General features: G+C 46.7%; 2 protein-coding genes across 3 annotated transcripts in view; one reads left to right on the top strand and one right to left on the bottom strand.

The window, feature by feature from the left end:
* The window catches only part of COMMD6 (COMM domain containing 6), a 75,488-nt gene extending 66,792 nt beyond the window's left edge, over positions 1 to 8,696 (top strand). Inside the window, exon 8 of the mRNA XM_068132411.2 lies at positions 8,193 to 8,696. The gene's annotated coding sequence lies outside the window, so the exon portion shown is untranslated. The remainder of the gene's footprint in view (positions 1 to 8,192) is intronic.
* The window catches only part of LOC137437786 (uncharacterized), a 113,864-nt gene that overhangs the window by 26,602 nt on the left and 59,861 nt on the right, over positions 1 to 27,401 (bottom strand). The window contains exons 2-4 of one of the 2 annotated variants that reach the window (XM_068132406.2): positions 26,086 to 26,166; positions 18,507 to 18,592; positions 7,000 to 7,113 (exon numbers count right to left, since the gene is read on the bottom strand). In XM_068132406.2, coding sequence (XP_067988507.2) covers positions 7,000 to 7,062 — 63 coding nt within the window. In that variant the 5' untranslated portion in view covers positions 7,063 to 7,113; positions 18,507 to 18,592; positions 26,086 to 26,166. The remainder of the gene's footprint in view (positions 1 to 6,999; positions 7,114 to 18,506; positions 18,593 to 26,085; positions 26,167 to 27,401) is intronic. The other variant, XM_068132405.2, reaches the window with a different exon arrangement.

Consider the following 27,401-nt stretch of genomic DNA (forward strand, 5'->3'; position numbering starts at 1 on the left):
ACCATCAAACCTTTTGTCCGCCCCATCCTTCCCTTTCTCCGAGCTATTCTGAAATCTCTGACACACCTTCAACAGCTCTCCCTACCTCTTCCACCTCTTCCACATCTTACCCTACCCCTCCTCCCCCCTGTTCTGTATCTGATGCTCCCCCTTCCTCTTCATTAACGGTATGGACCTCAAACATCCGGGGCCTTCGTTCAAACTTAACTGATCTCTCCATACAGGTTGCTTCTGTCAAACCAGACGTGATCTGCTTAACAGAAACTTTCCTCCTTTATGATGTCTCGGATTCCATAGTATCTCTCCCGGGCTACTCCCTCCTCCGGTATGATAGACCTGAGCCTCGTCCTGGAGGCGGGGTTGCTATCTTTATCAAAAACTCTCTTCCTCACTCGCCCTGCACTGCACTCTCTCCACCTCACCCCCAGGAATACCTCTGGCTACGGCTTCCCCTTCGCTCCCACCTCTTGTTCATATGTGTGTTGTACCGTCCACCAAACAGTGATGACTCCATCTACATCTCGCTGTCTGATGATATGGACCAACTTCTATCTACTCATCCCAACTCTCTCTTCCTCATATGTGGTGATTTCAACTGTCATCATGCCAGTTGGCTGGGTGTGGGTACCTCTCTCACCAGCCATGGCTCCTCAGCAAAGGACTTCTGCGACTCACTGGGACTGACACAATCTGTCAATTTCCCGACCCGGATCTCAGTCAACGGAACATCTTCTCTTCTGGACTTGGTTTTGACCAACTTCCCTGAAAATGTCTGCTGCTCTTCTTCTGCTCCGATCGGATCATCTGATCATGTCCTTGTTAAAGTGGACATCTCTCTGACCATCCTCAGGGAGCCTGCTCAGCGTCGACGAGTCTGGCATTTCACTCAGGCCAACTGGCACGGTCTTCAAGCAGCCATCAATCATCTGGACTGGTCTCCCATCTCTACCACCTCTGACATCAACTCATCCTGGGAATTCTTCCAAAGTAAATTGCTCTCTCTCATGCACAGATTTATCCCATCTCGTCTTCAGTTGTCATACCCTTCCTCCCGTCCATGGTACACGGAATCTTGTGGTGTGGCTGTTGCCCAGAAACAACTTGCCTTCGTCTCCTGGAAAGCAAATCCAACGGAAGGAAATCTCATTTCCTTTCACAAAGCCCGAAACAAGTGTGTGTCCACCCTCAGGAGAGCCAGGAAACAATATCTCTCCGTTCTCAAGACCGAACTCTCTTATCTGTCTCCCTCTTCCAAATCCTGGTGGTGTCTGGTCAAATCCGTTTCTGGTGTTTGTTCCCCCTCCATCCCCTCCCTTACCTCAAACGGCTACACAGCTGACTCCGCACGTGAAAAAGCTGAATGCCTCAACTCTGTGTTTGCCTCTAAATCTTGTGTCCCAAACCCATCCCTCTCTGTACCCACCATACCCAGTCGTACCCTGCTGCTCCTGGACTCCGTGTCCTTTCCTCCTGACAAGGTGGAAAAGTTTCTGTCAACCCTCGACTCTGATTCTGCAACTGGACCCGACGGCATCAGCCCACGGGTCCTAAAATCCTGCTCTGCTGCTCTATCTCACCCTCTCTCTGTTCTCTTCACCCTCTCTTTTGCTCAAGGTCAACTGCCATCTGCTTGGAAATCAGCCAACATCACCGCTTTGCACAAAAAAGGTGCAAAAACAGATCCTAGCAACTACAGACCAATCAGCCTTCTCCCAATTATCAGCAAAGTCATGGAATCCATCATTGCTTCGGATATGAAATCTTTCCTCTTCTCCAATGGCTTGATCTCTGATCATCAATTTGGTTTCAGACCAGGTCACTCTACTCTGGACATGCTGCTTCTGCTGTCTCAACAATGGATGGAGGTCCTCAATGCCAAACAGGAAATTAGAGCTGTCTCCCTCGACATATCACGTGCCTTCGACACGGTCTGGCACCCCGCTCTGCTCACCAAACTCTCCTCCTTTGGTATCCATGGAAATCTCCACGCATGGCTGGCGGACTTCCTCTCTAGTCGTCGTCAACGTGTGGCCCTGAATGGGTTTCTCTCATCTCCTCTTCCTGTTCAGGCTGGAGTTCCCCAAGGCAGTGTTCTGGGCCCCGTGCTTTTTCTGGTCTTCATCAATGATCTCTCTGACTCTCTCGAAAATCCTCTCTATCTCTTTGCTGATGACTCCACTCTCTGCCGCTCCATTCCTCTTCCCTCAGATCGGCAGTCTGCTGCCTCCTCACTCTCTGAAGACCTGGACAAAATCACAGACTGGTCAAACAAGTGGAACATGTCTTTCAATCCTGACAAATCTCACACTCTTACTATGTCTCTCCGAAAAGATCGACTGGACAACCCTCCCATCTACTTTCTCAACAATCCTCTCCAAGAAGTTCTGTCGCTCAAGATTTTGGGTCTCACTATCTGCCATGATCTTTCTTGGGAAAACCACATTTCCAAGCTGGCCTCCAAAGCCAGTCGCCGACTGGGCATCCTCCGTCGTGCGAAGTCCTTCCTCGGCACACCTGAGCTCCTCACCACATACAAGGCTTTCATCCGCAGCTCAATGGAATACTGTTCTCCCCTATGGGCCGGTGCTCCTGCCTCACACCTAGCTCGGCTTCACGCTGTTGAAACCAAAGCTTTCAGAATTATTGGAATCTCCCGCGATGAAGCTATCTCTGAGGGCCTTTCACTCACTCACCGCAGGCAGGTAGGTGGTCTTTCTGTCTTCTACCGACTCCTCTCCGGCCTTGCACCCCCAGCTCTCTCTGTGCTCTGTCCCCCAAATATTCCTACAGGTCGCACAAGATCTGCCAGCAACCCTCTGATGGTTAAACTGCCGAAATCTCGGCTCTCTGCTCACCTTCACTCTTTCATTCCTCTTTTCTCCCGCCTCTGGAACAAACTCCCTCACTCCCTTCAATCCCACTCCTCCCTCCAGGTCTTTAAAACAGCTGTTCACCACCATCTCTTATCTTCCCCCATCCAAAACCTTGATCTTTTCTACCCCCGCTAATTCACCCCAGATCCACCTTGTTTGAAATTCCAACTTCTTTCCTGGAAGTCCTGGCAGTGTCCATATGTTTTATACCTCTCCCACCGCCCCCTTCCCATGCCCCCCCCCCCAAAGCCCTCGCCCTCTCTCAGATCTCTCGATGTCTCCATGTCTCCATGTCTCTCGGTCCCTGCTCTCAAATGTTGTGTTTGTGTCCTTCCCCCTCTCTCCCCATCTTGTCTACCGCTCCCGATGTTATATGTTTTATGTGTCGGTTTGTCTTTCTGTGTGATTAATGTTCGCTCTTTCACGAGCCTCGATCTTGTATACAAAAAAAAAAAAGAAAAAAAGAAAAAAAAAAAAGTATACCGCCCACATGCCAAATAAATAACATATCATCCAGCATCCAGCATCGCCGGGCCGCCTCCGGCACCCGACGAAGAGGCCCTGCAGCACATAGATACAGTATTGGAAGGGAGAGATGTACAATAATTGATTGATTAATTGTGTAGTTAAAATATATAATAATTGTAAAATAATTAATTTCTTAATAAATTGTCGAATAGCAAACCTAAACCACCAGTATTTCATCCGAAGCTGTAACATTTTGAAAATTAACCAAATAATTTAAAAAAATACTTAATTGATTAATCATTAATTAATCCATTAATTAATTAATCAATAAATCAAAAATATCCGTTATAGCCAAATCACTTGGTCACTGTCATGTACGAATATCAGCTTCCTCGGTCAAAAGGTACCTGAGATATTGCCCAGATGAGAAAGAAAATAAATAAGCGATTAATAATTAAATAAATAAATAGTAATTGTAAAATAATTAATTTCTTAATCAATTGGCTAATAACATACCTAAACCACCACATTTTTCATCCAGATCTGTAACTTAACTAAATAATTAATCGAATAATTCATCAATTAATTGATTAATCAATAAATCAAAAATATCATTTACAGCCAAATCACTTGGTCATTGTCGTGTCCAAATATCAGCTTCCTAGCTCAAAAGGTGCCTGAGATATTGCCCAGATGAGAAAGAAAATAAATAAGTACTTAATGAATCGATAATAATTAAATAATTAATCAATTTATTGATTAATCGAAAAATAAAAAAAATAGCATTTTTGCAAAAGGATGTGCTCGCTATTGCGCCCAAATTTCAGCTTGCTAGCTCAAAGGATGGCTGAGATATCGCCAGGAAGAAAGAAAGAAAAAAAAAAGAAAGAAAAAAAACCACAAGAAAGCAGGAAAACAAACAAGCAAGCAAAAAAGCAAGAAAACAAGCAAACAAACAAGAGTGCAAACAAACAAACAAGAAAGCAAGAAAACAAACAAACAAGAAAGCAAGAAAACAAACAAACAAGAAAGCAAGAAAACAAACAAACAAGAAAGCAAGAAAACAAACAAACAAGAAAGCAAGAAGACAAACAAACAAGAAAGCAAGAAAACAAACAAGCAAGAAAACAAACAAACAAGAAAACAAGCAAACAAACAATAAAGCAAGAAAACAAACAGAGTGATAACTGACTACTCCCTTTCAGTGCGGGCACGTTTCAGTGCCCCGATGATGTTATGCAGCACCTGAATATGTAATGGGAAAGGTGCGGTGTACAACAAGTTGGTTGGACTTGGCAGGGTATATGAAATCGTGGATAAAAATTAGGAATGACATGAGATGGCAGTGCACTACCTGCTTGAAGTCCTGGAGGGAAGAGTGGGATATAATAGCCTCAGGAATGTGGCTCCACAGATGCGAGAAGTGAGTAATAAGAGAGTGGAATTGTGTGGTAAGCCTGGTTTTTAAAAATTTTACCAAGAGGGAGTTTACTGTAAGACAGCATGCATTCTGGGACGACTGTGGAGGGTTGGAGGCCAACGGGAGAGAGAAAGAATAAAGACAGCGAGACCAGTGGAGAAGCGTTAAAAAAAAAACAGACCACTGATCTGCTTATGATGTGAGAACAGACAATATGCTTCAGCCTCATCGCTAGAGATTCCAATAATGTTGATTGCATTAGATTCCACAGAATCCAGGAGAGGTGAATGTGATGCTGGGGCCCAGTCCATAGGGGAGAGCAGAACTCTATTGAGTTATGGACCAAGGCTTTGTAGACTGTGAGTGTTTCTGATTTTTTTTTTTTTAATGGCAACACTTGAAACGACAGAGGAAGCCTTATCTTTGATTGGCTTTGAAAGCAAGCTTTGATAGATGGTTGGCCCAGGAGAGGTCATGGCAGATTGTGAGGCCTAGAAGTTCAAGAGTCTGAACCTCTTCCAATGGATGACTCAGGAAATAAATAGGTGGGTTCATTTGATGATCCTTCGGGAGAGACAGGATGAGACTGAGATTTTACAGGATTGAAGGACATGTTCCATTTATCAGACTAGCATCGAATCGGTTCCATATCAACATCATAGTGACGCAGTTGCTGACTGCTTGTCAATGCATATTAAAAAAACAAAAAACATTTTGTCTTTGTGTTCCCCATTTATCCTTTGTTTCTCTCTCAACTACAAACCAATCAACCTTCTCATTATGAAGAAAACATTATAAACAATCTAATTATTCTTTTTCTCCAAATCTCCATCACAGACCAGATATTTGAATTTCTTCCAGGTCACCCAATGTTGGGCATGTAGTTATCACGTCCCAGCAGCAATTGTGAACTTTCTCAAGCAACATATCAGAAGTCTCCCTGGAAATATCTGGAGCATTTGACACTTGAGCATCCTGTTAGCCAGGTCCTCTGGCTTTGACATTCAGGGGCAACTCCTCATCCATCTGGTGGACTTCTTTCCACTTCTCAAGTCTTCATACTTTAATTTACATCGACATTTATAATCGATCATCTTTGCTATATTTCATGCAATAAAGACCATCGCCCTCAATTGTCCTCCTTCTCCTCCTCCATAACAGCCCCCCATCCACCTGCTACCTCTGTGGTGCTCTCCATCCACTTCATTTGCAACAACCTATTTTCGTTGTCCATTTTGAGGAAGCTTCTTTGCATCTGCTTTCTGCAAGCAACATACATCCACTAACATGTGTGTGTAACCTCCATCCACCTGCTTCTGTGTTGTGGCGATAGTCTTTATTTGCACCATAATGGCCTTAACCTTCCCTTCTGTTGTGGCCTCTGTCATGTCCTTCTTTGTGCAGTACCAATCCAGTTGTTCCTCTGCAGGATCTTCCACATACTCATCTGTAAGGTAGCTTATATTCACTGTGACTTCCATTGCAGCAGGTTATTCTCACTCCCTCACAATTAACATCGGGCCTTGCTTTCATTTGTCATATGCTTCTTTGTTAGGTCCTTCATCCAATTAAGAAAAATTACACAAATAGTTCAAGTGGGGCAGATGACCGTTTTTAAGTGTAAAAAAAAAAAAAAAAACTTTTGTGGGGAAATAAAAAGATAAGGAAGAAACAAGAAGCTGCACCATGTAGTAACACCAGAACCAGATGTGAAGGATGTGATCCCAGTTATTGTGAAAGATCCACGGTCACGTTAAAAATTAGGGCCACGTTCACGAAAGGTGAAGGTAAAGCCTGGGTCAGAACCGAGGGGAGCAGGTGCTAAGCAATGCGTGAAAACACACTTCCTGTTCATTACTGCTAATGGCATATGCAGTTATTACCGACACTCCCTTTTTCAAGTGTAAAGAAGGATCATTCCAGAAGGATCCAAATCGAGAAAGTGACAGAAGTACAACAGACAGTAGGAAGTTTATGAGAGGGGATGGGGAAAAGGGTGAAAATGTAAGCAGCAAATGGGCGAGAGGGGAGATCTGGAGAATTTCCTCTATTCTTAATATATACCTGATCACAGAAATACTTACAAGAAAACGTTTTCACAACTGCACCCATGACACTTTTTTATACAAAAAAATAATCAAGAAATGTAAATTGATAGCAGGATCAAACAGATTGTAAAAAGAAAAAAAAAAGAAGAAAGGGATATTGTCGGTGGAAAGTGTTCGGGATTGTACTTACAGCAAACTCCGCTAGCACCTCCATCTTAACTTGCATGCTCAGCATCCCCTCAACCATCAGCATGTCTGGATGCACAGTGCGACACTGTGGCCTACACGGCACATCCACCACCAGCTGGCAGAAAACAAAAACACCAAATTCATTTTAGCATTTACAAAGCATGAAACAATACAGTTGGAAAGGGGGGACCGACAACACGGGCGGGGATAAAGGGAAGGCGATGGCACAGTTGGGTATAATGGGTAGGCAATGGAACAGTTAGGGAGAAAGGGAGAGTATGGCACTGTTGGGGATTAAGGGGAAGCAACGGAACAGTTGGGGATTAAGGTGACAAACGGCCAAGTTGGGTATATGGGGAATGTTGGAGGTAATGGTGTGGTTGGAGATAAAGGGGAGGCGACACCATGGTTGGAAATAAAAGGTGAGCTGACAGTGCAGTTGGGGATGAATTGCAGCTGACATCTTTGTTGGTGGAAAATGAAAGGTGATGGGTATTGGGAAGAGAGAGAGAGAGAGAGAGAGAGAGAGAGAGAGAGAGAGAGAGAGAGAGAGAGAGAGAGAGCCAATAGCAAGATCAGAAAGGTGATGGTGCAGACCGTTCAAGGTATAACTTCTCTCCACTCTGGTGCTTTCTTTCTTTTTCTTTCTCTTTCTCTTTCTCTTTCTCTTTCTCTCTCTCTCTCTCTCTCTCTCTCTCTATATATATATATATATCGGTGGAGTAGTACTGCATGAAATTATTGGTTGGTTGAGCTTTTATCTTTTTATTTTAAGTATATTACATTTGTTTTCAGTATAAACTACATTATAAACAAGTCCTGAAAATTGTGCATCATACCAAATGAGACAATTGCGGATGCTCACACATTGTTCCCTTCTTTCTCATATTCACCATGTGCATTGTGCAGTCTCTAACATAATGCTGTGCTGTTTATATCTTGTTGGTTTGTACCATCGTTAGAACCAGTACATTAGATTTTCTACACCAGTTTGTCATCGTAACAAAATATTTGCATAAAATATGGCATTACTAGTCACCTTACAAAAGAACAGAATAACAGCCAATAGGAGTTGTGCATAATCATAATAAAATAATAAGTCCAATTATCATTTAATTGTTTTGAGCAGAACAGGCCGGGATATGATGCTCAGCCTTTGTGTAATAATGCTTACATTCCCACCCACTTTACCAGCCATTTTCATTCCCTCATCCTCCGTTTGTGTGCACACTCCTCGACCGACACGCACAGCTGGTCCTCGGTGAGCACACAGAGGAGCCGATCAATGGAGGTGCCCGTTACCATGGCAACTAAGTGCCCCTGCAATCAAAGATCCCCTCCCACTCCTTTCCTCACTCAGCTATGCTCGCTTGCCTCCAGCTCCTGCTTCCTTCTCGTGCCAGGACCTTATTCCGTGTCATCATGTCCCCTATGATGTCATCTAATGTCACCAAAATCTTCCTCTTAATCTGTTTAATGCTAAACTATATTACTCCACCAACCATGGACATTGTGGAGCAAAAAAGGTTCCTGTTTATATGCCCTCTTTTACAAAGATGCCATTTTGTTGCAGAAATCCCCAAAGGCGGCCTTTCGCTTGGTTTGGGTTACTGTTGCAACAAATGTTTTGTATTACTGGAGAGGAAATCTCAACTGCCTGTGCGAGAGTGGTATTGATATAAACTATGAAAAATTTTCAAACCATTGCATACTGTCCCTTGTGGCTGGTGGTCTCCAGAATTTTCTTCGAACACAAGAGTTTCGGCTCATGGAGGAGCTGAACGACAAAGAGCAGTAGGTTCACAAACTACCAAGTGGTATTGGGAACGAGCAACAGGGGACATATAAATCGAGGAATAACACAAAAAATGGCCTGGGGAGGAACAGAATGCGAAAGAGCCAGTGTATGTAGAGATCATGGATATGCATGTGTGAGCACAAGAGGTAGTGATGAACAGATCATTTGAACGACTGAAGTGAGGAACACGAGACATCAGACTCAGGGAGACGATTTCACAATCTGGAGAATAAGGGGACAAATTAATGCAAGTGGGTCACCAGACAGGACTGGGAGGGTGATATGGAGGTTTCTAGATGAACATGTGACCAGGTGTATCTTGTGGAAGGTCGAGAGGTAGGAGAGGGCAGGAGAAGCGAGGCCAGATTTAAACTTCTCTAGAGATCCCACTAACCTGCCACCGGTGCGAGAGCGACAGTGCTTTGGAATCTGCCTCCTGCCTTGAGATATCAATGGTGCAGAGAAGGCATTATTTTCGACCAGCCCAAGAGGAGCAAGGAGAGAAGCAGGAGCACCATCCCAGAATGAGGGGGCTATACTGCATGGAGCTCCATATGAAAGCCTTCTACATCATGGTGAGCTCTATGGAGAATCCCCAGATGGCAAATGGCCTTTGATGCTAAAGTGATGATATGATGCTCCCATGGAAGGTTATAGCAGACAGTGAGGCCAAAGAGTTCCAGGGACTGCACCTCTTCCAGTGGCTATCCAAATAAGTGGATTGGATAGTTTTGATTGCTGATTATTGTGGAGAGACAATGTGAGTTGCCCGTGTTCAATGTCATGTTCGAAGAGCATATGACTTTCCAATGTTGAATGTCATGTTCTAAGTAATTGACCAGTGGATTTATCTTCCACAGCTCTGAGGAACAGGATTCAGCAATGACCAGCCTTTCACCCAATGATGTATTATTCTGTAGGGTTAAAGTAAACGTGAAAATGACAAGATGGTCTTCAAGAGAATCACACAGATCATTGATATAGATCAATAATATTGAAGGTCCGAAGATGCTGCCTTATGGAACTCCAGCCTGAAGGGAAAGATCAAGGGAAAGGACACCAATGGCCACCAGCTGTTTCTGCTCAGACATAAAATCAGACAACCACTTGAACAGGGGGCCCCGAATACCAAATGAAGGTGACTTACAAATCAAAACTGGATGTCACATCGTATCGTATCAAAGTCTTGAGAGATGTCCAGAGAGGTCACCCTACACGTCTTGATTGTGGTTCAGGGTATCCTTCCAATGCTGTGTTCGATGGAGTAGCATATTGAAGGTGCAACGGCCAGGTCGGAAACCAAGCATGGAAGCGATATGTAATGTAATGGTTAGAGGAGCCAAGATCTGACGGTCACCAGACTCGGTGGTATAGTGGTTAGAAGGGTCCGCTTCGAGGTTGGGGAATTCCCTGCTGAGTGCGGTTGAGAAAAGCAGCGCCATTGTTGTGACGTCGCTGGTACTCAGATTACCCCAGGAAGTGACGGCACTTCCCCCAAGCTCAGCGGCGGCTGTGTTTGTCTAGTCGGTACGTGCATGTGAGTGGCATCTCAATTATGAGCCTTGGAACTTGGATAAAATAAAATAACTGCTTGTCAGATTAACAAGTTCGAGATAATAGTGTCAAATGACTTTGCTTAAAATTTGGAGAAGGCTGAGTTTTGGAACCTCTGTTATGAATACGAGAGATGTTTGCAACATTCCAAGAAAGCATAAGTGTCCCATTCATGCATGTGGAGCTCTTTCACCTCATTGACATCTTGCTCTAGCTACAGCCATTTTCTCCTTCTCCTCCTTGTATGTTAAAAGGATGTTTTGACCAAAGCAATATTGCCAATATCAGTTATCGATGTAAACATTTGCGATAACACGTATGGTGAACACGGGTTCATAAAATTTGGGGGGGGGGGGGAGGGGGCACACATGCGCATGCACACACGAAACAATATCCGTTCATTGTCATAAATATATATATTTCCCATCATCATGGTCGTGATGATCATACGCCAAGTCCCATTAGTTCGGTGTCTGGCTCAATTATCGGCCCAACAATTTCATGACCTGGCGCCCGGGCCCGACTTGCCCAAAACCCCCAATGTGAGGAACCACGAGAATCAAAACCACACCAGAGAGAGCAGTGCACGGAGTCATTTACCCACTCAACCACCAAGCTATTCTTCCAAATATCCCTTTTAAAAAACCACCTTTAGAGGCCTTTTTCGGGAACCGTGGTTGTTGTTGTTTTTCGGTCCCCTTTTTGAAGCAATGTTTTACGGCCGGATGCCCTTCCTGACGCCAACCCTTTTTGCCGCCTTTAACGACAAACAGGGAATTACCAGTGAACTGGTACTCAATTAGCCGACCTCGGAAGGATGACAGGCTGAGTCAACCCCCCTGGCGTTAATTCAGCGATCGACCGGGATTCGAACCCAGGATCCTTGGATCCTAAGCCGGCACCCTAGCCGCTAGCCCAACACCAGGGTTAATGAACATAAACACCTTAATGAACATAAAAGGACAATGGCGAACAAGAAGAGAAAAGTTTAAAAATTTGGAAAATTTGACATTTCCTCGTGGAAGGAGGTAAGATCGAAGCTTAACAGAATGAGAAATATCACTGATCGACAGAGAAAAAAATTCAGATATTGTAATTCAGGTAAATTGGATTCTTGATCTCTAAACCAAAATCATATTCACCTAAAAACAAATTTTTATAACGAGCGAATGCATTACTCCCTTGTGGGAGTAATTAAGAAAACCCAAAGGAAATGTTGATGGCGTGAGTTAAGGTGGTGTTACTCAGATGGGCACGTCAACCGGGACGCAAGGTGCAGTCAACCGGCACGTCAACCGGGACGCAAGGTGCAGCCAGCCGGGCACGTCAACCGGGACGCAAGGTGCAGCCAGCCGGGCACGTCAACCGGGACGCAAGGTGCAGCCAGCCGGGCACGTCAACCTGCCCGCAAGGTGCAGCCAAGCGGACACATCAACCGGGATGCAATGTGCAGCCAACCGGACACATCAACCGGGATGCAAGGTGCAGCCAACCGGACACGTCAACTGGGACGCAAGGTGCAGCCAACCGGGCACGTCAACCGGGACGCAAGGTGCAGCCAGCCGGGCACGTCAACTGGGACGCAAGGAGCAGCCAAAGCCAGGCACATCAACTGGGATGCATGGTGCAACCAGCCAGGCACGTCAACCGGGACGCAAGGTGCAGCCAGCCGGGCACGTCAACTGGGACGCGAGGTGCAGCCAACCGGGCACGTCAACCGGGGCGCAAGGTGCAGCCAGCCGGGCACGTCAACTGGGACGCAAGGAGCAGCCAAAGCCAGGCACATCAACTGGGATGCAAGGTGCAGCCAGCCAGGCACATCAACTGGGATGCAAGGTACAGGCACGCCAACCGGGATGCAATGTGCAGCCAACCGGACACATCAATCGGGACGCAAGGTGCAGCCAACCGGACACATCAATTGGGACGCAAGGTGCAGCCAACCGGACACATCAATCGGGACGCAAGGTGCAGCCAACCGGACACATCAATCGGCATGCAAGGTGCAGCCAGTTGGGCACGTCAACCGGGACGCAAGGTGCAGCCACAGCCAGGCACATCAACTGCGATGCAAGGTGCAGCCAGCCGGGCACGCCAACCGGGATGCAAGGTGCAGCCAGCCAGGCAAGTCAACCAGGCCGCAAGGTGCAGCCATCCAGGCACGTCAACAGGGATGCAAGGTGCAGCCAACCAGACACATCAACTGGGATGCAAGGTGCAGCCAGCTGGGCACGTCAACTGGGATGCAAGGTGCAGCCAGCCGGGCACTTCAACCGGGACGCAAGGTGCAGCGGTAATAATAGTAGAATAGTAGAATAGTAGAATAGTAATAGTAATACGGTAATAGTAGAATCCGATGTAGAAAACATCCGATCATTGCACAAAATCAGAAACCTTCATTGCAATCTCTTAGGCACGTTGTATTTGCCAAATCACGCTGCACACTACATTTCTCTGTCTGTCACGCACCTGTGGATTGCAAAACCAATTAGAACGGTACTTGCTAGAGCACCTACCTCCGCCAGGCTGATCAGGTTATGTTTTGTATCCCACTGATCGGCCGGATCTCGATCCAGGCCTGAACCAAAATCGAATCAGCTTGTTCTCGTCACCTAACCGACTCATCCACCTAGTTTTGTCATAACCCGTCCACAACTTTTTGAAATATCACATGATATATCATTTTGTCCCTGTCACTCAATGGTGACGAATCACTTTAAAAAATTCAAAAACCCTCATATCCGGATAGTCACCAAAATCCAATCGATTCGTCGTCTCATAACCAATCTGTCCACCAAGTTCATCCGAATCCGTCCACAACGTTTTGAGATATCCTGGTCGCAGACAAACAGACAGTGTTGAAAGCACAACCTCCGTCCACCTTGGGTGGCAGAGGTAATCAAATAAACAAATAAAAGCTCTTCGAACAGCGCGTTAATATAGATCAAAATGTAAGGCAAAATGAGCTGGTTCCCATGGGCTCGTGAAGCATGAAGAGGACAAGTTTAACTCATTCTTCATCAACTTCACCATCATTACCTCATCATGTCTGCTATACGCATCATTTATAGGACAAGATCATCCGTGAGCACTTGTTACTATCGATCAAAAGTCTCTTTTTCTTTACATTGATCTAAGGCCTATGGAGGAGCTTGTGTGTGATAAAGATATTAGTCGACAAAGGGCAAATGCACATCGTATATGGGATTTGAACCTGGGTTCCCAGCATCATGATGTAGGATTCTATGGGTTTGGACAGGAACACCAATAAATCCAAGTCATCATATGTGTATACTTTAAATGTCCTCAGCATTCCTTGAACGACCCCATTGGATCAAAAAAATAAAAGTTGTACATTCTCACTTTTGTTTAAAATTCCTCTCTTATGCGAAACAACAGAAACCTTGAAGGAGGAGAATGGGTCGATGAGGATGAGGAGGAGATGGAGTGGAGGATGAGGAGCAATGCTGGGAAATGAAAGCAGAAGAAGGTATAAAACACTCACATCATCATCATCCAAAAAGGTACATCAACCATTCTCATGATCTAAACAGGGTGACGTGTCGCTCACGACATTCTCAATGGAAAACGTCCCCACACGTCCTCTTTGCAGTCATGTACTATTTGTACATGCATGTTCGTTGTACATCAAGTCGTGTAGTCTGTAGAGGGTTGGGATGCGGAGGTGAGGGAACCTTATCATCCAGAGCCACAACAGGTGCTCATCCTCGCTTTACGTCCCACACATCGGTATGAACATCACAATTCCATCAAGACTGCAATCTTTACTTTTTGGTTCCAACTTTGTAACGATTGTTCCATCCGATATGTATTTACCTGTGGCACAGAAGGTGGGCGGAGGTTACCCTTTCACACCTGCCTGCGTGTCTGTGTGAGAACAGGATATCTCAAAAGGTTATGGACGGATTTGGACGAAACTTGGTGGACAGGTTGTGTGTGCGACGAGGACAAATTCATTAGATTTTGGTGAAGATCCGCAGATCCGAGATTTTTTTTTTTTCATTTTAAAATCGATTCTTCACCATCAAGTGATTGGGACAAAAACTATACACAGCATGATATTTCATAACGTTATGGACAAGTTATGACAAAACTAGGTGGATGAGTTGGTTCGGTGATGAGAACAAGCCGGTCAGGTTTTGACGGCACGCCAAGGGCTCAAACTCAAGACCCGAAGATCTTAAGCCAGCCACCTTAACCATGAAGCTTTTTATCGAGGATGACTTGCATACATTATTGACAAAATTAGACAGATTCGACAAAAAATTAGACAAATTAGACAAAATTAGAACAAAAGTGTCCATCTTGTTCACACGGATGATTGATTTATCGATGGTTAAAAAAAGCTTCTTGTTCTTAAATAAACAGGTGGATGATGTGAGGTGGAAAAAAAAAAACCCCAGATACATTTACACTTCGTTGAAAACAGATGAGTCTGAAGTGCATAAACACCTGTGAATACAACAACAACAACAACAACACAACAGGCATTTTAAGGCCATTTTCCCTGCTAGAGCGGGGGTGAGCCTTGCAGTCCCCATGACAATCTTCTCCATTTTGCCCTATTTTCTGCATCTCCCCTTGTTGACCCCCTTGCCCGCATTTCTTCTTCCACCATGTTTAGCCAAGTCTTTCTCGGTCTTCCCCGTCCTCTACTTCCTTCTACATTCATTTCCATCACTCTTCTCAACCAGTCACTTTCATCCTTCCTCAACACATGACCAAACCATCTCAACCTGTTCCTCTTCACAGCATCAATCGCAGGCTTTATTCCCATCATCTTTCGCAATTCATCATTTGTCTTCCTCTCTCTCAGCGATACTCTGCACATCCGTCGAACCATTCGCATTTCCACCCTTTCCAGCCTTCGTTGCTGCTCTACGTTCATTACCCATGTCTCCTCACACATGCAGCATACACCTTTCCCTTCAGCTTCAACGACACTCGCCTCCTCGTCAGCACGCCACTGTACCTGTGAATGCACCTCAGTAAACAGAAGGAAACCAATGGCGGTACCTTTCCAGGTTCACAAAGTACGTGCAAATCCGTAAAAGGGTCCAGCTGACTATGATGGCAGCACCAAATGAAACACCTGCGGTTACCAACCGAGCGCGGTGTGCGAGTACGATGGCAAAAAAACAAAAAACCCCCCAAAAAAAACATTCCTCAAAAATCATGGAACAGATTGTTCCTCACTACTTTCCTCCTCCTGTGGTCTCCTCGTCGGTTAGTCGTCGCCCTTTGGTCGCAATTCATCAAAACACTCAAAAGCCCACAAAGCGACATCCTCCCGGGTCCTTGAGCGATAAATAATAACGTGGTCATTATTGCTGTCCTTGTGGCCAATAGGCGGGCGGTACAAAAACGCGCTGGGTTATATAAAGGATACGATAATCAGTCATCGGGTCTTGGCAGTCAGAGCAGCCTGGCGTCTCTAATTGAAATAAATAAGGCAGCAAACGCATCAATAAACCATGGCTTTGTCTCCGTACGGGGTGAGCCGGGCCGCAGGTTGAAGCCACGGCTTGAAACCCTGGAATACCTACCTACCTGTGCACAATTAATCCCGCAGGAAACCTGCACTCGATGCATATTGGATGATGATCATTGTGAATGAAAATGCAGAATAATACCAATGAAATACCGACAAATTATTACACTTTTAACTAAACGAGGTCTTGTACTTGATTCACCTCACCGACAGACAGTGAGACTCGGTGAGTGAATGAGCGCTCGGTGAGCAAGTGAGTCGGACACACACACACACACACACACACACACACACACACACACACACACACACACACACACACACACACACACACACACACACACACACACACACACACACACACAGACGTGGGACGGTTCCATTCCACCTTCTGAAACCCACAAATGGAGATAACAACCAAAGAGAGGAATGGTAACAGAAAGCAGCGTTCGTGGGGTAATACCCACCGTCACCTTGGTCTTCCATGAGCCTCGATCTTTGAAAGGAAAAAAAAAAAGAAAAAAAAAAGGAAGAAGCATATGGGGTGCTGGGGAGGGAGGTATGGAATTCCACTAGAAGGTGTGCCGGGAACAATATACCATTGGACACAAGCCTGGTCTGGTGTAGACTGCACGGAACGGTACAAGTGCTCATGACACGTGACGGTCCTGATAAATCATGGACACAGCACAAAGTGAAAAGACCTTCTAATTCATCAAATGTTAAATGGTTTTACGAGATCTGAGCCAAATACATTCATAAACGGAATCATAATCAAGATTTATCCTCAGAAATCAATGTGAACATGGATTGTTTGAAAAAAATTTTGAGAAGTATGGCACATAAATAAAATAAATAAAAAAACGCGCGCACACACACACACACACACACACACACACACACACACACACACACACACACACACACACACACACACACGCGCGCGCACTCCAGACGCACGCACACACCAGACACGCGCGCACACACCAGACACACGCACACACCAAACACGCGCGCACATCAGACACGCACACACACCAGACACGCACGCACACACACGCACACACACACACACACACGCGCACTCCAGACACGCGCGCACACCAGACACGCGCGCACACCAGACACGCGCGCACATCAGACACGCACACACATCAGACACGCACACACATCAGACACGCACACACATCAGACATGCGCGCACACACATCAGACATGCGCGCGCACACACACACACCACACACACACACACACCACACGTGCACACACCAGACACGCATGCACACCAGCCACGCGCACACCAGACACGCGCGCACTCCAGACGCACGCACACACCAGACACGCGCGCACACACCAGACACGCGCACACACCAGACACGCACACACACCAGACACGCACGCACACACACGCGCACACACACACACACGCACTCCAGACACGCGCGCACACCAGACACGCACGCACACCAGACACGCGCGCACATCAGACACACACACACATCAGACACGCACACACATCAGACATGCGCGCACACACATCAGACACGCACACACATCAGACATGCGCGCGCGCACGCACACGCACGCACGCACACACACACACACACACACACACACACGACACATGCGCACACCAGACACACATGCACACGAGCCACGCGCGCACACCAGACACGCGCGCACACCAGACACACGCACACACCAGACACGCGCGCACATCAGACACGCACACACACCAGACACGCACGCACACACACGCACGCACTCCAGACATGCACGCACACTAGACACGCGCACACCAGACACGCGCGCACACCAGACATGCGCGCACCCCAGACACGCGCGCACACCAGACACGCGCGCACATCAGACACGCACACACATCAGACACGCACACACATCAGACACGCACACACATCAGACATGCGCGCACACACATCAGACATACGCGCACACACATCAGACATGCGCGTGCGCGCGCGCACACACACACACACACACACACACACACACACACACACACACACACACACACACACACACACACACCAGACACGCGCGCACACCAGACACGCGTGCACACCAGACACACGCACACACCAGACACACGCGCACATCAGACATGCACACACACCAGACACGCACACACACCAGACACGCACACACACACACACACATCTTATGAGACTGGTTCAGCAGCACCGGTGATCTGCAGAGCATACACATAAGGTACCGAGTAAATCGAGATGTATAGGTAAGTATCCATTGGCAGAATAAGTCCCTTTCATATATCAACCAATCGCCTTCAAGCTTGCTGTCTGGTCAATGCAAAGAAGAAGGTTTTGCTGGACTGACCCTACCAATCACATGATCCGGGGCTTGTGGTGTGAAGTCGAAGAGTGTGAATATTTGCAGATTTGGTTTAATACATTTATTTACATCTTATGGCACATTTGTCAACCTGAAGGATTTTGGGACAAATGAACAAGTTCACAGCAAAATGTTTGGCTTTTTTACGAAGTGGAGGAAGAGAGAAAGTTTGGCTGAACAGGTGACTTTTTTAGGTTGAGAAGAACTGAGCGCGGAAAGGACGAGGAATGCAAAGATCACCTGGAAAGCAGTGCAAGTAAAATTGGCCACCAACCTGGCAATTGGAGGTGAGGAGACCTTGTCCTCATGGAGGGTAGTGCCAATGATGGTCGGATCTTTAGCCTCCTTTACACTGGTGCACTGGTGAGATGTGGGAGATGAAAGGGGAAGGAGGAGGTGAGGGAGTGACCCCAAGTAAAAGAGGGAAGACATTTTGCACAACTCCACATACAGACTCTTTGTAGGCCATGAGATGTTGACTACCAGGGAACGGCTTGGCATTGGCCACATTAGAACTTGTGCGCACATCAAGTTTGAGCAAAGTTCCTTATGCCGAGGTTGATCACAGAAATGTGATCCCTCAGGAGTGACAATACGGATGTTTGACTTCCTCGGAAATGTAAGAGTCTTGATACTCTTCTCAATAAATCATCGTTTACAATGATGGCTTCCTCCGTCCATCGTGGCGACGACGCAAGACAAACCACGAATCCTTTCTGCCGAGAACACAAAAACTACGAAACATGGCATTTTAGACGAGATTCCACTCTATTCCAATACTGCGTTTCCTTTTGGAGAATTAAATAAGCAGCCAACCCTGATAGATCAATGTGCATGTTCCAAATGAGGAGTGGGGTTAGAATCTTACAGTTTGGTCATGTTGAGCATGAACAACCTTTACTTGCTTACAAAAAAGGAAAGGAACAATTGAAGCGAACACAGAAGAGCGATTATCAGTTAGAGAATGAGATGGGGATTGAGCAATAAATAAACAAGAAGACGTCATGCGTAGCGCGATACTTGCAAAATCCGCCCTCCCCCACTCCCCCAAAAGTTTTCCATTGATACAGCAAATTGTCCATTTCATGAAGATTAAAATTTACAATCTTGATCAAAGTTCGTGTCAACAGGATGAAAAGTGACGACTTTTCAGATGAAAAATGAGGATTTTAGAAATTTGGCCTATGTTGACCTTTTGGCCTATGTTCACCTAAAATATACTTGAATTCAGTTGAATTCAGTGACCAGATATGCAAGTCCTCTTCAAATTTCAAGTCAATCAGATGAAAACTGAGGATTTTAGAAATGTGGCCCATGTTGACCTTTTGGCCCATGTTGACCTCAAATATACTTGAATTCAGTTGAATTCAGTGACCAGATATGCAAGTCCTCTTCAAATTTCAAGCCAATTGGATGAAAATTGAGGATTTGAGAAATGTGGCCCATGTTGATCTTTTGGCCCATGTTGACCTCAAATATACTTGAATTCAGTTGAATTCAGTGACCAGATATGCAAGTCCTCTTCAAATTTCAAGTCAATCGGATGAAAATTGAGGATTTTAGAAATTTAGCAAAGTTGGTGACCTTTGGCCTATGTTGACCGATTGACCTATTGACCCCAAAAACAATAGGCTTCTTGCTTTTGACCAACTCTACCATTTGGTGAAGTTTCGTGAAGATCGGTTGAAAAATGTGACCTGTAGGCCGGTGACAAACAAACAAACAAACAGACAGACAGAACCACAAACACAACCGACCAATATACTTGAAAAATCTTCGATTTTGCAAATAATAAATAATCAAAGAATCTGAGAATGCGACTCTGCGGGAGGATGGTTTCACGATGACGTCGGTGAATGACAAAGGATGGGGCGGGGAGGGAAGATGGATACGGTTGTGACATCACTTTAGGATAAAGGAGGCAAGGAATAGGTGCAGTTGACTTGACAAAGGCTAGTTATTTGGTGGAGAATTTGACCACCAACAAAGATTGGTGGAGAATTGGGAAATTATTGATAGCCGACAGGTATGCGCGCTCTCCTCTGCGCTGTCTAGCCTGGTTTCGTCCAACGAGAGACGGTTATCCTGGTGTTTTAGCCAGACTCGGTGACGTGATGGTTAAGCGTGTCCGCTCTGAGGGTGGGATGTGGGGGGAAGAGTACACGGAACAAGAAAAGGAATGAAAGGTGTGAATGAATTGCTGATTTAATTAAAACAAAAGTACAGCTGAGAGAAAATGAACACTTCAACAACGGTTGTGACATCTCAGCATTTTTCACACCTGCCATCAAACCCACGAGAAGAGTTTCATTGAAACGATGAATGATGATAATGAAGCCAAAGGTAGAATGCGCAAAAGGTATGAAAGGCTATATTTTGGGGACGTAGTGAGACCACAAAAGGTAACATGTGATGGAATTACCAAATGTAAAATTTACAAAAATAACACATTGCATGTAATGTTCATTTCCATGTGTATAATCGCGCAACATATCTGCCAAAAATGGAGGTAGTATTTAGCAATTTGAACCTGACACCAAGCTTGCCGAGCTCCGCCAAGGACGGTGTGATATGTATGGAGACTTTGCCAGGGCAGTGTGCTCGCTTTATTTATGTACAATCTTGCTTACGGTTTGTAACCTTCACTACCACTGTACCCCCTACATCCCCACACACTGACTGTGCCCCCTTTGCTCCAGCTGTGCCCCCATGCACTCTGTGCCCTCTACACTCCATGCACTCTGCCTGTGGGCCCCTGCACCCTGCCTGTGGGCCCCTGCACCCTGCATGTGGGCCCCTGCACCCTGCCTGTGGGCCCCTGCACTCTGCCTGTGGGACCCCTGCACTCTGCCTGTGGGACCCCTGCACTCTGCCTGTGGGACCCCTGCACTCTGCCTGTGGGACCCCTGCACTCTGCCTGTGGGACCCCTGCACTCTGCCTGTGGGACCCCTGCACTCTGCCTGTGGGACCCCTGCACTCTGCCTGTGGGACCCCTGCACTCTGCCTGTGGGACCCCTGCACTCTGCCTGTGGGACCCCTGCACTCTGCCTGTGGGACCCCTGCACTCTGCCTGTGGGACCCCTGCACTCTGCCTGTGGGACCCCTGCACTCTGCCTGTGGGACCCCTGCACTCTGCCTGTGGGACCCCTGCACTCTGCCTGTGGGACCCCTGCACTCTGCCTGTGGGACCCCTGCACTCTGCCTGTGGGACCCCTGCACTCTGCCTGTGGGACCCCTGCACTCTGCCTGTGGGACCCCTGCACTCTGCCTGTGGGACCCCTGCACTCTGCCTGTGGGACCCCTGCACTCTGCCTGTGGGACCCCTGCACTCTGCCTGTGGGACCCCTGCACTCTGCCTGTGGGACCCCTGCACTCTGCCTGTGGGACCCCTGCACTCTGCCTGTGGGACCCCTGCACTCTGCCTGTGGGGCCCCTGCACTCTGCCTGTGGGCCCCTGCACTCTGCCTGTGGGCCCCTGCACTCTGCCTGTGGGCCCCTGCACTCTGCCTGTGGGCCCCTGCACTCTGCCTGTGGGCCCCTGCACTCTGCCTGTGGGCCCCTGCACTCTGCCTGTGGGCCCCTGCACTCTGCCTGTGGGACCCATGCACTCTGCCTGTGGGCCCCTGCACTCTGTCTGTGGGCCCCTGCACTCTGCCTGTGGGCCCCTGCACTCTGCCTGTGGGCCCCTGCACTCTGCCTGTGGGCCCCTGCACTCTGCCTGTGGGCCCCTGCACTCTGCCTGTGGGCCCCTGCACTCTGCCTGTGGGCCCCTGCACTCTGCCTGTGGGCCCCTGCACTCTGCCTGTGGGCCCCTGCACTCTGCCTGTGGGCCCCTGCACTCTGCCTGTGGGACCCATGCACTCTGTCTGTGGGACCCATGCACTCTGCCTGTGGGACCCATGCACTCTGCCTGTGGGACCCTGCACTCTGCCTGTGGGACCCTGCACTCTGTCTGTGGGACCCTGCACTCTGTCTGTGGGACCCTGCACTCTGTCTGTGGGACCCTGCACTCTGTCTGTGGGACCCTGCACTCTGTCTGTGGGACCCTGCACGAGGATTGTACCCCCTACACTCCCCTCACAACAACTGTAGCCCCTACACTCCCTTCACTTGGACTATGTCCCTTTCACTCCCTTCACTCATACTGTGCCCACTTCACTCCTTTCACTCCTACTGTGCTTCCTTCGATCCTGTCATTCCAACTCTCCTCCCTTCATTCCAGATGTCCTCCCTCTGCTGCCCTATACAAAGAACTTTGACACAGAGGGGGACCGCTTGGTCCATCAAAGCCGCACCTGACAAACACCATGTTCATTCAACGTACCAGTTTATCGACTTTCACTGCTGTGGGGGTGGGATCGGGGAGGGGAGGGGGAGGGGGTAATGGCAGATGAGGGTGAGTGGGGAGGAGTATATTGGGGCAGCAAAACACTAAGATTTTTTTAAATGTCCTTTTTGGGGGGGGGGGGGGGGGTAGATGAAGACGTAGGGCATGGAATGAACGAACACCGGCAGCACCTTCACCATTTGATCTGATATTCTCATAAACATAACAATTACTACAATTATATACAATCACCCATCCATACCCAGCTACCTACCATTCCTGCAAGTATCCTTCTACCCCCAATACGTCTAGGTACTTATGTACTGTAACTTTCCAATTATAAACTGTGGTGTATTCACAAATTCTGTCGTCAAAGCCATCCAGTGCGGTTAATACACGAGTGTGGCTTATACGTCACCTGGTGGTGTTAATTTGTTCCGGTTGTCTAGTTCTACCACTATTTAAACTTATCTACCGTTTCTTCTACCACTACCTTTCCAGTGAGACCATTCCATGCACTAACTAGTCTTAGTGATAGATCCTGGTATTGCCATTGGTCATTCTGCTGTAAAACTTTTCTGAATTTATTTTCTTTCCACCCTTAATTAGCTTAAACATCTCTCTCACATCTCTCTCATATCTCATCATATTCACCTCCTTCCTAATGTATAAAGTGCAGTCTTCTTCAGCAGCTCCTCGTTAGCCTTGTCGAGCTAGGCCTGGAATCAGTGGTAGCTTGATGCCCTCTGACTGCCACGTCCTCCCTCAGACGTGGTGGCCAACTGTACACACCATTCTAGATGAAGCCTCACTACATTTCTGTACAATGTTAACACTACCTCGTTATGTTCCATCGACGAAGTCGTCGGAGCCCTTACGTTTTTGGGTTGTCCGTGCGTCCGTCCGTGATAGATTTTCGTAGCCGCGCCTAGAGCAAACTTGGTACAAGTATGTATTATAATGAAAAGATGAACCAATTAGATTTCGGCATCAAGAGGTCAAAAGTCAGAGGTCATATCAGGTAAAAATGTGATACTTGAGAAAAGCAAAAGTGATTTAAATCAAACTTGGTACAAGTATTATAATGATGTAATACTGTGGGTGGAGGTATATCGGTCAACGTCTTAGTGCCGTTCTAGTCCGATTTATAATTTACTCCCCCACGAATACACTTAAACATCCCTGTTTGCCTTACCTACAGCTGGCTGGCACTGTGCTGTGCTGTGCTGTCTGCTAACCCACGTACATATTGCCACCCCAAGATTCCTCTCCTGTGTGACATGCTCCAAAATTGCCCCTTGCATCATGTATGAGGCGATCTCTACTTCCATTGTTCTCAACCATCCCCGTCACCTTACATTTCTTTATATTAAACCACATGTACTAATCTTTTCTTCAATCTATGACGGTGAAGTTTCTTGAATTTGCTCATTTCTCCTCACCCTCATGTTATCTACCTTACGTCCTAGGTTTGTCATCTACAAATTTAGAAAGCCAACTCCTCAGTCCACTATCCAAATTGTTGATGCAAATAATAAATAATAACAGTCATAGTATTGATACCTGAGGTACCTTACTACTTGTAACCTCCCAGCTTGACATTCTCTCACTTACAGTCGCTCTTTCCTTCCCATCAGTAAATCCGTCCTCTCGACACGACTCTTCACTCAAATTGTCTTCTCTACACGATCCTTCACTTCAATTGTCCTCGCTACGCGACCCATCACTCCAATTGTCCTCTCTATGCGACCCTTCACTCCAACTGTCCTCTCTACGCGACCATTCACTCCAACTGTCCTCTCTACATGACCCTTCACTCCAACTGTCCTCTCTACGTGACCCTTCACTCCAACTGTCCTCTCTACGTGACCCTTCACTCCAACTGTCCTCTCTACGTGACCCCTCACTCAAACTGTCTTCTCGACGTGACCCTTCACTCCAACTGTCCTCTCTACGTGACCCTTCACTACAATTGTCCTCGCCACATGACCCTTCACTCCAACTATCTTCTCTACACCACTCTTCACTCCAACTGTCCTCTCTCCATGACCCTTCACTCCAACTGTCCTCTCAATGTGACTTCACTCCAACTGTCTTCTCTACACCACTTTTCACTCCAACTGTCTTCTCTACACCACTCTTCACTCCAAGTGTCTTCTCTACACCACTCTTCACTCCAACTGTCCTCTCTACATGACCCTTCACTCCACTGTCTTCTCCACACGACCCTTCACTCCAACTGTCCTCTCTGCACCACTCTTCATACCAACTATCCTCTCTGCACCACTCTTCACTCCAACTGTCCTCTCTCCATGACCCTTCACTCCAACTGTCCTCTCAATGTGACTTCACTCCAACTGTCTTCTCTACACCACTTTTCACTCCAACTGTCTTCTCTACACCACTCTTCACTCCAAGTGTCTTCTCTACACCACTCTTCACTCCAAATGTCCTCTCTTCATGACCCTTCACTCCAACTGTCCTCTCTACACGACCCTTCACTCCAACTGTCCTCTCAACGCGACCCCCTTCCTTCAACTTTTACCATCTGCAGATTTTATTTGAAGGAATGCATGCTCAGTAGTCACTGTATTTATCGCTTTTACATGGCGATCCACAATTTCGATTCCAGCAATTGACCTCTTCACCCACTTGTCCTTTATCCCCTCTACTTCTCTCACCTACAAAGCAACTGCCTCCCCTTCATCCCCCGCACTCCCACCCCCAAGTCATTGCCTGGCAATGCGCTCCATCAAGTCTTTTCCCTTCCTCAGCAATCGAGTGGTAGATTGGAGTCACTGTCTATCCCGGCAGGCAGTTGCATCACGTCCAAACTCCTTAAATGCTAGACATCCATAGCTGCTTCACAATCACCTGCTCGGCTCTCATGGCAACCACAATCTCCAAAACGCCCTAAACTGAAAGCCTCGCCTGGCAGTATCAGAGGCCCTTCTCCTTGGCTTACTGAAAAAGGCATAATTAGCATATTTCAAAAACAATCAAATTACAAAAACATTAAAATAATTGCTAATTACCTGCAAGGCATCAAAGTGTAGGAACTCTGTGCACAATATTACACTCCATACGGAACAATGCCATTCCAGGTTTACATTGAGTGCCCTGCAAAATGCCGAGCATATCACACAAAAACTCTGCCACGTGACCATCTCCCCTCATTATGACTGTTCCCGCTCTACAGTCACCTTGGTGATCCACTAGACCCCATGAATGATGATCCTCCAATGGGAGATCAGACAAGTGGAAAGGCTAATGCAGAAGAGGAAATACGAGCAATACACATATTAGAAGGAAGTGAGGAGGGAATATTAGAGCGGAGCCTGCGAACAGACTCTTACCTTATTAGAATGAAGAACTAGTCTTGCTGAGGATGGCGGACAGGTAGAACAATGTACAAAACCAACAGATGGTTGATCGAGGTATGCTAATCACAAAAAGAAGTTGACGTTTCGGATGTTAACCCTTCATCAAAGCAAAATAGGGCCAGAAATTTGGAATTTGGCTCACCTACTCTTCGTGTAGGACACCGTGGGATGTTTTTCGTCCCCCAACTAATGCCGGCAGAAGGGACGTCCGACTCACATCCATCTGAGGAATGGCACACACATTGATGAATCACGTTGCCTTTGCAGCACCAGGATGGCAGTTCATAGCTGGGTCGGGATTCAAACCCAGGCTAGATGGCTTAGAGGCGAGTGTGCGCACACCTAGGCCATCCTAACTGCCTTCAACAGCATTTAGCATACCCTTCTGTTGATTTAATCCTTCCTTTTACCTGATTACGCTTAACATTCTTCTTCCTCCTTACAATGTGAACCTCATGCCATCCCCACAAACCGTTTACAATACGTATTGCAATTAGACTCAAAATGACAGTTGGGCGTTTTTGAACTTACCCCTTTTAATTACATTATTAGGTTGTTGGGATAGCCAACTACAAGCTGTCTTCATGCAAGTACAGTATATCCCGTCATGCAGGTGTCGCTCAGGCAGGGTGAACATCGAGCCGGCCATCCCTTATGCGAACACTAGCTTATGGATGTCGGGGACTATTTCGGTGCTTTTCGAAAAGAGGAGGACATTGCGTGCTGGTGCATTGTTCAAATTATACTCCAAATCTACGAGGCCAATTTCACCTCTGGCAATGCTCTAGGTAAACGTACTCTAACCTAAATATGCCAACCTCCGATAGGCCAAAAAAAATAAGAAAAAGGAATACACATTTTGTGTGTAGTATTTTCGTTTTATTCACAATCAAAATGACAATTTTTAATTTGCCAAATGCTCCAATAAAGCATCCTTGGATTAATTATGGTCTTTTTGTGATCTTTCATTCGCAACATTGTCGCTAATGAATTTAAGGAATGATTAGTAGGATTTCATTTTAGAATTACTATCAAACTTAGCCTTGAATGTTTAGGCCTCATTCAATTTCCCACATTGGATGTTGATTTGACCTTTGTTTTCCTTATTGTAAACAAAGTCTATGCTCATGGAAGAGCAAGCGATAGAGAGTAGTGAAGGCAATGCCAGCACAGTAGTGATCCGTCTTCAAATGGAAATAACCCCCCCCCTACCCTCTTTTAACCCCCACACCAACCAATGCTCTCTTAACCCCCTCCCCGCCCCCTCCACCCCCATATTGACGCGTTGGACACGTTTCTTAGCTGGCAGTTAAATTTTCAAGTGATTTCTTCATTGGTTTATCGATTGCTCTGCTTTCCATTATGATAGTTATTATTTCAATAATAAACAGCACAACATACGGCACATTGCTTGGGCCTTTGTTTGAACCCTAAACCCCTTCCTTCCATGGTCCCCCA

The sequence above is a fragment of the Myxine glutinosa genome, chromosome 12, assembly GCF_964187855.1.
Source record: "Myxine glutinosa chromosome 12, kmMyxGlut1.1, whole genome shotgun sequence".
NCBI classification, from domain to species: domain Eukaryota; kingdom Metazoa; phylum Chordata; class Myxini; order Myxiniformes; family Myxinidae; genus Myxine; species Myxine glutinosa.